The sequence below is a fragment of the Rattus norvegicus genome, chromosome 1 (assembly GCF_021556685.1).
Source record: "Rattus norvegicus strain SHRSP/BbbUtx chromosome 1, alternate assembly SHRSP_T2T, whole genome shotgun sequence".
In the NCBI taxonomy this organism is placed as follows: Eukaryota; Metazoa; Chordata; class Mammalia; order Rodentia; family Muridae; genus Rattus; species Rattus norvegicus.
In genome coordinates, this window is record NC_141534.1 from 153,746,801 (window position 1) to 153,760,881 (window position 14,081).

General features: G+C 37.6%; 1 protein-coding gene across 1 annotated transcript in view; it reads right to left on the bottom strand.

The window, feature by feature from the left end:
- The window catches only part of Tyr (tyrosinase), an 88,757-nt gene extending 76,687 nt beyond the window's left edge, over positions 1-12,070 (bottom strand). Inside the window, 2 exon segments of the mRNA NM_001107535.1 lie at positions 2,730-2,946; positions 11,188-12,070. Of these exon segments, the coding sequence (NP_001101005.1) occupies positions 2,730-2,946; positions 11,188-12,006 (1,036 nt within the window). The 5' untranslated portion in view covers positions 12,007-12,070.
- Positions 12,071-14,081: the final 2,011 nt, after the last annotated feature.

A 14,081-nucleotide genomic window follows, 5' to 3' on the forward strand; every position in this document is an offset into this window, starting at 1 on the left:
TAAAGCAAAGGACACTGTGGTTAGGACAAAATGGCAACCAACAGATTGGGAAAAGATCTTTACCAATCCTACAACAGATAGAGGCCTTATATCCAAAATATACAAAGAACTCAAGAAGTTAGACCGCAGGGAAACAAATAACCCTATTAAAAATGGGGTTCAGAGCTAAACAAAGAATTCACAGCTGAGGAATGCCGAATGGCTGAGAAACACCTAAAGAAATGTTCAACATCTTTAGTCATAAGGGAAATGCAAATCAAAACAACCCTGAGATGTCACCTCACACCAGTGAGAATGGCTAAGATCAAAAACTCAGGTGACAGCAGATGCTGGCGAGGATGTGGAGAAAGAGGAACACTCCTCCATTGTTGGTGGGATTGCAGACTGGTAAAACCATTCTGGAAATCAGTCTGGAGGTTCCTCAGAAAATTGGACATTGAACTGCCTGAGGATCCAGCTATACCTCTCTTGGGCATATACCCAAATGATGCCTCAACATATAAAAGAGACACGTGCTCCACTATGTTCATTGCAGCCTTATTTATAATAGCCAGAAAATGGAAAGAACCCAGATGCCCTTCAACAGAGGAATGGATACAGAAAATGTGGTACATCTACACAATGGAATATTACTCAGCTATCAAAAACAACGAGTTTATGAAATTCGTAGGCAAATGGTTGGAACTGGAAAATATCATCCTGAGTGAGCTAACCCAATCACAGAAAGACATACATGGTATGCACTCATTGATAAGTGGCTATTAGCCCAAATGCTTGAATTACCCTAGATCCCTAGAACAAACAAAACTCAAGACGGATGATCAAAATGTGAATGCTTCACTCCTTCTTTAAATGAGGAAAAAGAATACCCTTGGCAGGGAAGGGAGAGGCAAAGATTAAAACAGAGACTGAAGGAACACCCATTCAGAGCCTGCCCCACATGTGGCCCATACATATACAGCCACCCAATTAGACAAGATGGATGAAGCAAAGAAGTGCAGACCGACAGGAGCCGGATGTAGATCTCTCCTGAGAGACACAGCCAGAATACAGCAAATACAGTGGCGAATGCCAGCAGCAAACCACTGAAGTGAGAATAGGTCCCCTATTGAAGGAATCAGAGAAAGAACTGGAAGAGCTTGAAGGGGCTCGAGACCCCAAAAGTACAACAATGCCAAGCAACCAGAGCTTCCAGGGACTAAGCCACTACCTAAAGACTATACATGGACTGACCCTGGACTCTGACCCCATAGGTAGCAATGAATATCCTAGTAAGAGCACCAGTGGAAGGGGAAGCCCTGGGTCCTGCTAAGCCTGAACCCCCAGTGAACTAGTCTATGGGGGGAGGGCGGCAATCGGGGGAGGGTTGGGAGGGGAACACCCATAAGGAAGGGGAGGGGGGAGGGGGATGTTTGCCCGGAAACCGGGAAAGGGAATAACACTCGAAATGTATATAAGAAATACTCAAGTTAATAAAAAACAAAAAACAAAAAACTTGTGTGTGTGTGTGTGTGTGTGTGTGTGTGTGTGTGTGTATTGATAGATTTGTTTCCCTAATTCTAAATGAATTGAATGCATGGGTATGTGAAAGGATCCATTTTGATTGCACATGAATAAACTAGTGTTGAAAGAAAAATGTGAGCATGTGCTGGATTAAGGAATAGAAAAAATGCGAGAAACTATCTCTGATGAAGTGCAGATGTTGGGTAAATAGCCACTTATTGCTTTCCTCTGTATGTAAACTAACATTGCATTGGATAAATGATATTGTATATATAGTCTCCTACTTTTGAACAATGAAAAGGCTATGAATGGAGGTCAGATGGTATAGGATGCCTATAGCTTAGGTCTCATGGCTTTTCTATAACCTGCGTACTTGATACTTCCTTTGATGAACTTGTAATATTTCTTGACCTTTGATTTTCTTTTTTCCATTACTGTAAGACTTCACAGAACTCTTATCATGTTAGAAAAGGATTGAAGGAGCTGAAGGGGCTTTCAACCCCATAAGGACAACAATGTAAACAAACTAGAGCTCCCAGGGACTAAACCACTACCCAAGGACTATACATGGACTGACTCATGGCTCCAGCTACATATGTAGCAGAGAGTGGCCTTGTTGGGCACCAAATGAAGGAGAACCCCTTGGTCCTGCCAAGGCTCGACCCCCAGTGTAGGGAAATGTCAAGGTGAGGAGGAGGGAAAGGGGAGTGGTTGGGGAGGGGGAGTAATCTTATAAAAGAAGGGGGAGGGGGAAGGGGTGGGGTCTTATGGATGGGAAATGAGGAAAGGTAATAACATTTGAAATGTAACTAAAAAAAACAATAAAAAATAAATTAAATAGAAAAAAGGAAAATACTATTGGAAAATACTCTGACCATGGTCACTCCCTTTTGGCTTTTGAGAATCTATCTTTTTCTTTTTTTCTTCGTTTGAGATGAGAACTGAAACTTTTGTTATTGTTTTAGTTTTCTGTTTTGCTTTATTTTGTTTTTGTGGAAAAGTGCCATACCTTTGCCATGGGTATAGTACACTTTTCTATCACTACACTTCTAGAATATAGTGAGATAATCTATGCTGGCTAGGTTTACTATCTCCTTGGGTATATTCAAAGCTTAGCATTGCAAAACTCACAAAATTACAAAATATCTCTGAGCCCAGAATTTCTGAAAAGAAATTATAAGTAAGAAAAAAATTAAAATTTAAAAATTTAAACATGAAAATATTACCTTCCAGTGTGTTTCTAAAGCTGAAATTGGCAGTTCTATCCATTGATCCAGATTCATACTGGGTCAAACTCAGACAAAATTCCACGTCTGCTGAAGATGGGAGCCTGGGGGTTTTGGCTTTGTCATGGTTTCCAGGATTATGTAATAGTGGTCCCTCAGGTGTTCCATCACATAAAACCTGATGGCTATTATACTCTTCTGATCTGCTGCAAATGATCTGTGAAAACCAATTTATGCAAAATGAGTTATCTCTGAGACAAGGGACTTACATATGAATGAAATTACATACAATGAAATTACATATCATTATTATCATTCAGCTTCCTAGCAGTTAGATGAAAGTGAAGGGAGGAACTTAGGCTACCGTGCTAGACATTTATTGTTCTTGTAGCTGGCATTTGCTAGTCTAATTTGTGTTCAGAAAGTACCCAACTAAACCTTGAGCTATTTTTAGTCATAATTCATAAAATGGAGCCACATTTCTTTTATGTGACATTGAGTAACTTGTCAGTAGTGACTCTGCCTCCCAGACAGGCTCCCAAGTCACCATACTAGTCCAGTCTGTTTTCTCTTCTTTCTTTTTCTTTTCCGTGTACAAACTTCATAATACATGAGCACCTCTGTTCAAATAAACAAGTCTTATTTCACACTGTTGCACATTGACTTCCAAAAACGTAGGCCAACTAGATGAAGAACTGGAAATCTGTTGTTCATTTTAACATAGAAGCTCTGTGAAAACATTGGCTACTGAACGCCTTTGCAGGAAGTTATAAATGCATGGAGACAGAAAAGGGCAATGTTTCAGTGAGTAAAATACTTGCAATGCCAACTTAAGAACTGGAAGTCACATAATCAGCACCCTCTTAATTCCTGAATGTGAGAAGTAGATTCCTGTTAGCATCCCGGTGCTTGCAAAATGCAAACAGAAAATTGCCAGAGCAATCTGGCTAAGGAAACTAGTCATATGAATGAGTGTTATTCCATCCAGTCAGACAGAGACCATGCCTTAATGTGTACCATAGTAAGTAATTGAGAAAGACACTAAGTGTCGACCTATGGTCTCCATGGGCACACACAAACATGTACATGTACAAGTACACTTGTAGATACCCATATACCTATCAACATATAAACACACACTTGTTTGCATGCATATAATGTGTGCCACATGCACATAATGCACATGCCAGTAAAAGTAAATGAACAAATAACTGCACAGGGTACAATAAAGTTGGAGCTGAAAAACTTGGTTTGTACTGGAAGCAAGGTCTTTTATCTTCAAACTGTCATTTACCTTCTCTGACTTTCAGTTTACTTATCAATATGGAAAATACTAACACATGACTTAAACGAAATATGTGCAACGTAACTCCTTAAAATACTTCCTATAAAACGTAAAGATTCGTGATTTTAAAAAAATAATGATGATGATAATCTGCCAGAGGGTAACATAGGAATCTAAGAAACTGCTATGTTGTAAAATTCTCTAAGGAAAGACTATGCTGTATATCAAGCCAGACATTAAAAATGGATCTGTTATGACAAAACCAAAAAAGCATGAAGTGGGATATCCACCATTCTTAGCACTGACAAAGGACGCAGTAGAGTTTGCAGGACAAGGGATGGAAGGTCAAACCCAGGGTGGCGTTCCCGTCCTCAATCTAATGACTTAGGTTTCCTGTGTGATACACATTCAATTGTGATGAAAGTAAGTACTTTATATAAATATTTAAGATAGAGTTAATTTGTAAAATTTCTGCTATAGTTAACTGCCCTGTCCCCATGGCTTCACTATGGAACACAAATTCACAGCTAAAATTGTTTAGAATTTCATGACAAAAATAACAAGCTGATTAATTCTCAAAACTTAGGCCTGTTTTTCCATTTTATACTACAATGGATATATGCCCAAAGATGGGACTGACCATTCTAATATCAATTACCAACCAAAAGTGTTCTCTATTAAAGTCAACGTGGCAATCTTATGTAAGAAAAACTGAGCTGAGATTTCCCTTCGTGAGTCTGTCTAAGTTTATGTAAAACTGACAATAACCTAACTGGCCCAGCCCTGACGCTGGGCTTGATGTAGAACTCTGATTTATGCATTCTTTCTATCTTTCTCTTTATAGTCCTTGGCTGCATTTAAGAGTGAGTTTCATGACCTACCGACAAATTACATTCATGAAAATTCTCATATTCTAAACTTGTACATCTGTTTACGACTTAAAATTTCAACGCAGTTTTCATAAATCACAAATATATTACTTACAACAGAAGACTCATTCCTGTCTCTTTACTTTCACAGCAAGCAGTCTGCAGCTAAAGACTGAAAGCAGTGGGCTTTATTGTGTGCAGTTCCCTCCTTTGTGTTTTTCACATTGACTTTTTCAAACATTATTTTCTTCTTCTTTTTTTTTTTTTTTTCCGGAGCTGGGGACCGAACCCAGGGCCTTGCTCTCGCTAGGCAAGCGCTCTACCGCTGAGCTAAATCCCCAGCCCCCAAACATTATTTTTAATTCTTCCCCTAAAACATGTTTTTAACCTGGCCTGTGTTCACCACATGCTCTCATCCTGTGTGATCCTGCAGCTGAGGCCACACTGCCGTTTCCCTCTGCATTCTGCTCATTTTTCTCTGTACTCCACGATTCTGGCCATGCCTAAACACAGATTTATTCACGTCCTGGGGTCCAAGATCCTGCATATTCTTCAAGAACAAGGGAGAACTTAGTAAAAACAACCTGTTACATTACTCAAAAAGGTCAGACTAGGAATGGACAGAGTCCTACAAATCCATTCAAATCATGCTGCCTATGCAGCCTCAGAATCCCAATCCAAAAATTCCAAATCCACAACGTTGAAGAGCTAAAATGTCTTGATTTCTGTAAGGGACATTCCACATTTCACTTCATTTGACAGATGCAGGGAAAAATATGTATGCTAAAATTGTATAAAATGGTCTGCAAGCTATATGAGTAAAGGATATGTGAAACATAAATGAATTTATTTAGACAGCTCTCTTCCTTAAAATATCTATTTCTTTACATATGAAGATATTTGAAAATCCATAAATACAGAATTTCTGATTCTAAAGCTTTGTCTACTTCATTTATTTTTCCATTATTAATAACTGGTGAGTGGTTTATAAAACTAGTCCAGTTTCTGCTATGCATGTAACAGACTGGATGGCTTTGCATTGTCAACTGACTAGACACCAAGTTAGGACAATTCAAATATTCTAACATATAATCACTGATCCTGATGTATCATTTAAAGCTCTTCTCATACATGGGACTCAAAAACATATGGCAAATAACACTAAACAAGCAACTTTCCATAAACTGATTTATTTAATTTGTTCTATAGTAATATTGTATTGAGTCACTGAATCTTTTAGAAACAAAAATATCTCTAAAATATTTAAGAAACTTCCTATGGGTCTTATAGGTATATTAGAGAAGTTATTTTAGTTTGTGATTACGTGAGTCATAATGTCTTTTATCCATTTGGTTCTCTCATTAGCATAGAAAACAATTATATATTATAATAGCAGGGTTTTTTGTTGTTTCAAATTCTAAATGGCTTATTTGATAGTTTGGCAAATGGCAGAAATTAGACTGAGCCCCGGTCTTCTGATGAAAGTTTGGTTCTTTCTTCTTCTAACCACAATGGTTTGTAGCATATGTTAGGAGGAGCATAGTCAAATAGGCAAATACAAAGAAACAAAGAATGGGACAGAAGAAACAGCTGTATTAGAACTGAACATGAAGCATTCTATTAAATTTAAGAAGTAGCAATAAACTATCAGCTCTTAAAAGCCTTCAGGAGCAAAGATTTTATTATGGTATTTAAGGTTTTTTTTTCTGAAAAACTAGCAAACAAACAAACAAAAAACCTAAACCATATGACATTCCATGAAATCTTTTTTATAGAGAAAAAAGAGAAGCTGTTATTTCATGGAGCAGTTGTCATGGTTACCTAAACCCATGACTTTCTGCTGAAATGTGACTTTGTTTTTCTTCCCCCTGTGGCTTCCATGTGATATGCTTTCCACCTAATGAGTGAATTCCCTGGCTGCAGTTCACTCATACCTATTATCAGAAATGTTTTCCTCTCCACTCTGATCTACCATGACAGGTCCCTTTAACACACCTTTTCTTCTTAGGTTAGGTTCTCTGTGGATTGCATAAACAACATATGTAATAGTGTTGAACACAGGTATTTTGTTCTTAAATGTCATCCAGTACCCTCCAAACAAAACAAAACAAAGCAAACAAAAGAGAAAATCTGTGGACTATTTTAGTAGTTCTACTTGAAAAATATTTTTGAGAATAATCAAACAAATCAATGAATAACAAGATAGGAAAAGACCGACCGCAATTAAACCTTCCTAAAACTATTAACATTAATTACATGACTATATGTACTATCCTCTGTCAGAAAAATCATGTCTAGTAATAACTCATATAATGTTACTTATGTAAACCTGAAAACACTGTGCAAAATGCATTTACTTATCAAGCAAGAGCTATCTGATGGCTTTGTTGTGTCTTCTGCATCAAGTGCTGTGAAATATGTGCTAAAACTTCATAAAACTATCTAGGAAAAGATTTAAATTTATCTCATTTTTATTTTTGTTTAACTCAGCATGTATTTATGAAGCTCATTCCATGAGTATATCATGGCTTCTCTACATATGGCTACAAATTTATTTATAAACAATTTCTACCTTGAAATATCTGACAGTGATAGACAGAAATAATGGTAATAAACCATTCTCATGTTCTGATTATTATAGAAATTATGTGATAAATCTCCAAAAAGTGTAGAACAAAGAGGAGGAAATTAATGCTATTTGACATAAACAGAAATACCTGTATTCCCCAGAATCTCTGGTTCATGTGATTTTTTTTAAATGCATATGGTGTTTTTATTAATGGAAATTCATGTACCATGTGTGTGCCTAGTTTCCATAGTGGACAGAAGATGTTGGATCTCCTGGCACTGGCATTACAAATAGTTGTAAGCCATCCTGTGGGTTCTGGGAATCACACCTGGGTCAACTGGACAAGAATTCAAAACAGTAAAAGTAACCACCTGGCAAATTATACATAACTGAATTTGTTTTTAGACCTGCGTTAAGTCTAAGTCAATGCAGCTTATAAAAATGGCAATGAAGACATAGCGATTTAGTTTCTGTCCTCGACTAGTTACTTTAAACACATCCTCCTGCTGTTTCAGACCTATCATTTATTAACTGTGAGCACTCCATGAGATATCACAAAAGATCTTTCAGCTTAGAGTGGGTAATGCCATCAAAACTCACATCTCCTTCTGTCAATTAAAAAGATAACTGAAGTCAAGCAAGAGTAGAAGCCTGTATGGAATGGGCTAGCTAATTTGGAAGGTATTAATGAGCTCATTTAAACTTGGAAGCTATTTGATCTCATCTAACACAAAACAGTCTAGTGTTTAATTTAAATGTTTAATTTAGAAAAAGGCATTCAAATTAATGATGTGTTCATTACGGAAACTCTATTTTCATAACAGAAAGTAAAGAGATAGCTAAAACAATCTCCATATTAATTAAATCTGTGCATCTGAGCCCCGGCTGCCCATTAGAACCCCATTAGGAGACTTAAAAGTACAAACAACCTTGGGAGGCTGAAGACAGGAGGATTGCTGAGATTTGGAGGCCAGCCGATGTTATAGAGTAAGTTCTAAGTCTGTCTACGGCTACAGTGTGAAATCTCTTCCTGAAATAAACAAAAAACATAGACACAGGAGCTTTACAATATTCTAACTGATTCTGTGCATCCAGCATGTAGGTGGGTGATTGATGTTCAAGCCACTACAGAACAATAACAGAAATTGTGGATGATCATGATATTGACAGCAACTGAATGAAAGCACTGTAAACATGTATTATTTATTAGTTTATTATTTAATATCTATGTGTATGTCTGTACACTGTGTGTGTGTCTGCTTCTCAGGGTGGTCAAAAGTGGCCATTGGATCCCAAGGAACTGGAGTTACAAGTGGCTGCAAAATGCCATCTGAGTGCTGGGACTTGAACCAAGGTTCCCTGAAAGAATACCCAGTGCTCTTAAACCCTGAGCCATCTTTGCAGACCAGAACAATCCTAATTGCTTTGCTTCATTTCTGTAAGTTGTTATTTAGTTTTCTTTTGAAATGGAATATGTTTTTTCTCGTCAGCACAGAGTCACCGAACAGGGGTTTTATAAAGACACGTCAGTGAAGACAGACCATCAGTTTTGACAATATTCTTTTCTCGTGCTTTCCAACACTCCCCTAATGGGAAGTACGGGGGAGAGAAAAGTCTTCATTTTAGAGGGATTTTTACAAGAAAGGCTGTGTGAACAAAGAAAACAGACAAGCAGACTTAGCTTACTTTTCATGTCCACAACTTTTTATCCCTGGACACTGCACAAATTAAGTAGATTGAGCAAACTTTATTCATTTGACCTCATTTTAAAATAAGCTCATTTGTTTGCAAAGTTTTTCGTTGTTTTGTTGTCTTTTTTTGTAATTTTGATTGCTTTTGTTCAGTGATTTACTTTCCCCTCCACTTTGCTTATTTTACATAAAAAGTCCTGTTCCTCCATAACCCTTTAATATCAGAACATGTTTGTAGGCAATATTTTAGTAGTTACACCTTAGGACTTACTAGGCCAAATAAGTCTGTTGTGGTTTTAAACCTTTATTAATTTTTTTTGTTTTGTTCTTTAAGAAAGTTATATCGTTGAGCATTATCAAAAGGAAATAGAGGAAATGTTTGAGTTCAATACCTCCCCCCAAAATTGAAAATATTAAATCTGGATATCATCTAGTTGTAGACTCTACATGTAAATATTAATTTATATCTTTCTACTTAGTGGATATATTGCAACTTTTGATAATTTTAATAATCCTTCAGTCTATCTGCATCAAGTAAAGCTATATTGCAAATCAAAATGCTGTAACAGAGAATTCCACATCCAAGCCAGACAGAACTTAAAGCAATAGCTAGAGAAGTAAAAAGCTAGGTGGGAGTTTTGCAGTTCATAAATTAAGGTAGAATGGCGGAAAATATACAGCAATGCTATCTTTCAGCACAGCCCTGTGATATGAAGTACTCACTAGGTTTAATAAACACTTGGCACCATTAGCACAAGGAATTAACAGCTGTAATTTATTGTGGCCCTCAACAGTTTCCATTCTGGAAGTTTCCATTCTGGAAGTTTCCATTCTGGAAGTTTCCATTCTGGAAGTTTCCATTCTGGAAGTGCGTGATCAGCAGAGATAGAGGGCGTTTGTATTTCAAAATTGCAAGTGTGCGGCAGCCTACGATCTTTTTATCCCATTTGAACTGGTAATCAGAAAATAGTTGCAATAGAAAACTTTAGAAGGTAGGCAGAAAAACATCCTTCACACTTGTGTTAATTTGAAGGTAAAACGATTTAACATATATTCCTTTCTTTATCTTTGGCCTCCATTCCAGAATGAAGAAAAATAATAGGAGAAAAGAAAATTTAATCTCAAAATAATAATCCCTTAATTCTATGTCTAACATTTTTAAGGTAGGAAGAAGGCTAATTTCGTCTTCATTCTAGAGAGAAAAGTTAGGGAGAGCCGGATCCTTACAAAAGGGCAGTCTTCTCCCTGAAAATAACAGAAGTTAGCCAGACAGACCTTCTAGTCATTAACAAATACCACCTTTCTACTTACAGTGTTATCAAAAACTCACTTTTAGCAAATTGTGAAGTATCTTTTGACTTTAAAAAGGAAATCTGTTTATATTAAATACACAATAAATTCTTTCAATAGCTATTCACATATTCTAAATGCTCAAGAGACTGCAACTCTTTTCGTTAGCTATTTGAGAGCCAGCAACTTTTAAAATTTAAACCACTTAAGTTTTTTTTTTTATGTGATCATTGTCTAACAGGCAATCGTGCAATAAAGGCCACCTTTGGTACTTAGTGAATTATCTCAGCACATTCCCTTGAAGATCCTGATTAATGGGTCTGGATTATGGCCAGAGATTTATATTTTAAAGTATCGTTATAGATTTTACTGTTAATATTAATTTTATTATTCAGAATCAAGTACTAAGATAATCTGGTTATCTCATTCATGCCTAAATAACTCTGAGCTACTGTTTATATCAGATACTTTCAGAGGTGCTAACAATACAGTGGTGAGCCAAGCAGTCTTTGCTTAAAGCAGCTTAGAAATCTAACCAAGCTGTTATATATTAAGACCAATAAGCACAAATATCTGCTTAATAGCAATTTTGAAGGGTTCTGAAAAAAGAAATAAAATCAAGAAGCATCAACATCTGTTAGTAAGGTTCCTTTTCTGTGCTGAGATATTAGCAGAGATGCTCACAGAGACTGGCATGAAGATGTGGCTGCTGAAATATCATTTCTTGCAACTCTATCTATGTAGTGCATCTTACCTCCCAGGAGGAGAAGAAGGACGCTGGGCTGAGTAAGTTAGGATTTTCAGGGTGACGACCTCCCAGGTACTCATCTGTGCAAATGTCACAGTTTTCCGCATCTCTCCAGTCCCAATATGGAATGGTGAAATTCTCATCCCCAGTTAGTTCCTGCATTTCTTGTTCCCATAATAGCAAGAACAGTCTGTGCCAAGGCAAAAATCCTGGTGCTTCATGAGCAAAATCAATGTCCCTCCAGATTTCAGAGCCCCCAAGCAGTGTGTCCCTTGACACATAGTAATGCATCCATACAAAGAGGTCATAGATGTTGATGTCCTTAAACATGGGTGTCGACCCATTGTTCATTTGGCCATAGGTGCCTGTGGGGATGACATAGACTGAGCTGATAGTATGTTTTGCCAAAGTGAGGTAAGAAAAGAACTTATTCTTTTCTGAGGCACTCAAATCAAAAATGTTTCGTCTAATTAAGAGTCGCTTCTCTGTACAATTTGGGCCCCCAAATCCAAACTTACAGTTTCCGCAATTGAAACCCATGAAGTTTCCAGAGCACTGGCAGGTCCTATTATAAAACACAGAGGGCCAGGACTCACGGTCATCCACCCCTTTGAAGGGGAACTGAGGTCCAGATGGTGCATTGGACAAAAGGATGTCCTGGCAGGAACCTCTCCCTGAAAGGTGGCCGCAGGGACTCCCATCACCCATCCATGGTGGGCAGCATTCTTTTGCCATCAAGTTCTTAGAGGAGGCACAGTCTCGAGGAAAATGGCCAGCAGAGGTCTGAAAACTCCACAGAAGGTAATACAAAACAGCCAAGAACATTTTTCCCTTCAGACCGTACAAGATCTGCTCAAACAAGTTAATGAGTGTCACAGACTTCTTTTCCAGCAACCCCTACAGTGACTATCACATGTCTTGGCTAAGACCTATATAACCACTCCCCCTTCCTACATCAAATGCTTTCAGCCCTTTTTACACTAAGCTTTTATCTTCTGCAAAGCACATGACTAACTTTTTCTTGGAGTTTATACATAGCCCACAGTGAAGTATCTAAATCATAGATATGCTATTCTAATTGATATGAAATTAATAATAATTTGCATTCACAAATGAGAAGTAGTATCAATAATAGATCGTCTCCTATGAATAAAAGTCAAGAAACATCTAGATTCTGAATAAAAGCCTGTTGTATTCAGGGACCATAAATGGACAACATTCATAGAACTCATTTTTCAAAAAGATTTTCTTTAGATCTCAGAATAATGCTTTTATCTGACTACTGCTGGCCATATTTATTTTATAAAAGTAGTCAGCCTTAAATAGTTGTTTCACACTTTTCCTTGATTCTCTTGATGTATTGATTATTTCGATGATTATTCCAAAGATATTTTACTCTGTTATTTTGGTTTACCGCTTCAATGAATAAAGTTTTCTAGTTCAGAAAACATACAATCTCCCTCCTCCTCCCTTCTCTCTCTCCTTCATTCTCACTCTATCTCTTTTATTGTTTTGCCATAAAATCGGGAAGTTAGTAATGGACTTTCTGGGTGGTTTGCATAGCACTGCTCTACAAGCTGAAGAATAATGAGGATGGTCAAGACACAATGGAATATTACTCAGCTATCAAAAACAATGACTTTATGAAATTCGTAGGTAAATGGTTGGGACTGGAAAACATCATCCTGAGTGAGGTAACCCAATCACAGAAAAACACACATGGTATGCACTCATTGATAAGTGGCTATTAGCCCAAATGCTTGAATCACCCTAGATGCCTAGAACAAATGAAACTCAAGACGGATGATCAAAATGTGAATGCTTCACTCCTTCTTTAAAAGGGGAATAAGAATACCCTTGGCAGGGAATAGAGAGGCAAAGATTAAAACAGACACAGAAGGAACACCCATTCAGAGCCTGCCCCTAAGACTGAACCCACAGTGAACTAGATTGTTGAGGGGAGGGCGGCAATGGGGGGAGGATGGGGAGGGGAACACCCATAAGGAAGGGGACGACGGGGGAGGGGAATGTTTGCCCGGAAACCGGGAAAGGGAATAACACTCGAAATGTATATAAGAAATACTCAAGTTAATAAAAAAAAAAAAAGAAAGAAACACATGCCACTTGAAGCTCCCTTTTCTAGGCTGTTTCATACTAAAAGCTGAGTAGTTCTCTGAGTTTATAGTGTAAGGGAAAGGAAGTGAAGGTTTGAAGAAACCATTGTCTGAACACTGTGGCTGAGGGTATCTAGAAAAACCATCGTTTTCCTGATGATGCTGGAACGTCAGCCCGGCTCTGCTTCTTTTCTTTCCTAGGGTTTGTTTCAGTATTTCAAGTGTTGATTGCTACATAGGATTCTCTTGAGATTCAGGGCAGCCTTTGCAGGTAGAGAGAGCAGTGTGTGGATGCAGGAAAGAGAAGTTTCCATGGAGATTTTGTCTCTCACTGGGATAAGGAAGCTCTCACATGATTTCATTCAGGAGGCTTAGTCCTTTTATGCTTTTCTTCCCTTAGAGCCAAAAAAGAGATTAACACAGGACCTCTCTCCCCTGGGGAGTTTTTGTTATATATTACTTGTAGCTACTGTGGCCTTTTGAAACTCTTCCCCAATTAGTTGCAGGTGGATTTCAGGTTCTCCTGTTAAACTTAATTAACAACTTTTTCACTTGTTCCACTATCAGGCACGTTAGCAAAACTGCTTAGAAAATCCTCACCATGCTTTCTAAGAACATTACATTTGGTTTCCTAGGTTCATATTCAAAATCTGTAGAGCCTCCTTAAAGGAATGACTAAAATGTGGTTTTCTGTCTTCATTTTCTTCATAGGACTGATTCTCTTAAGTTCTCTTTATTCCTCTGATACATAGTCTACTGTTGATAAGTTAATCCTATCACCAGTCC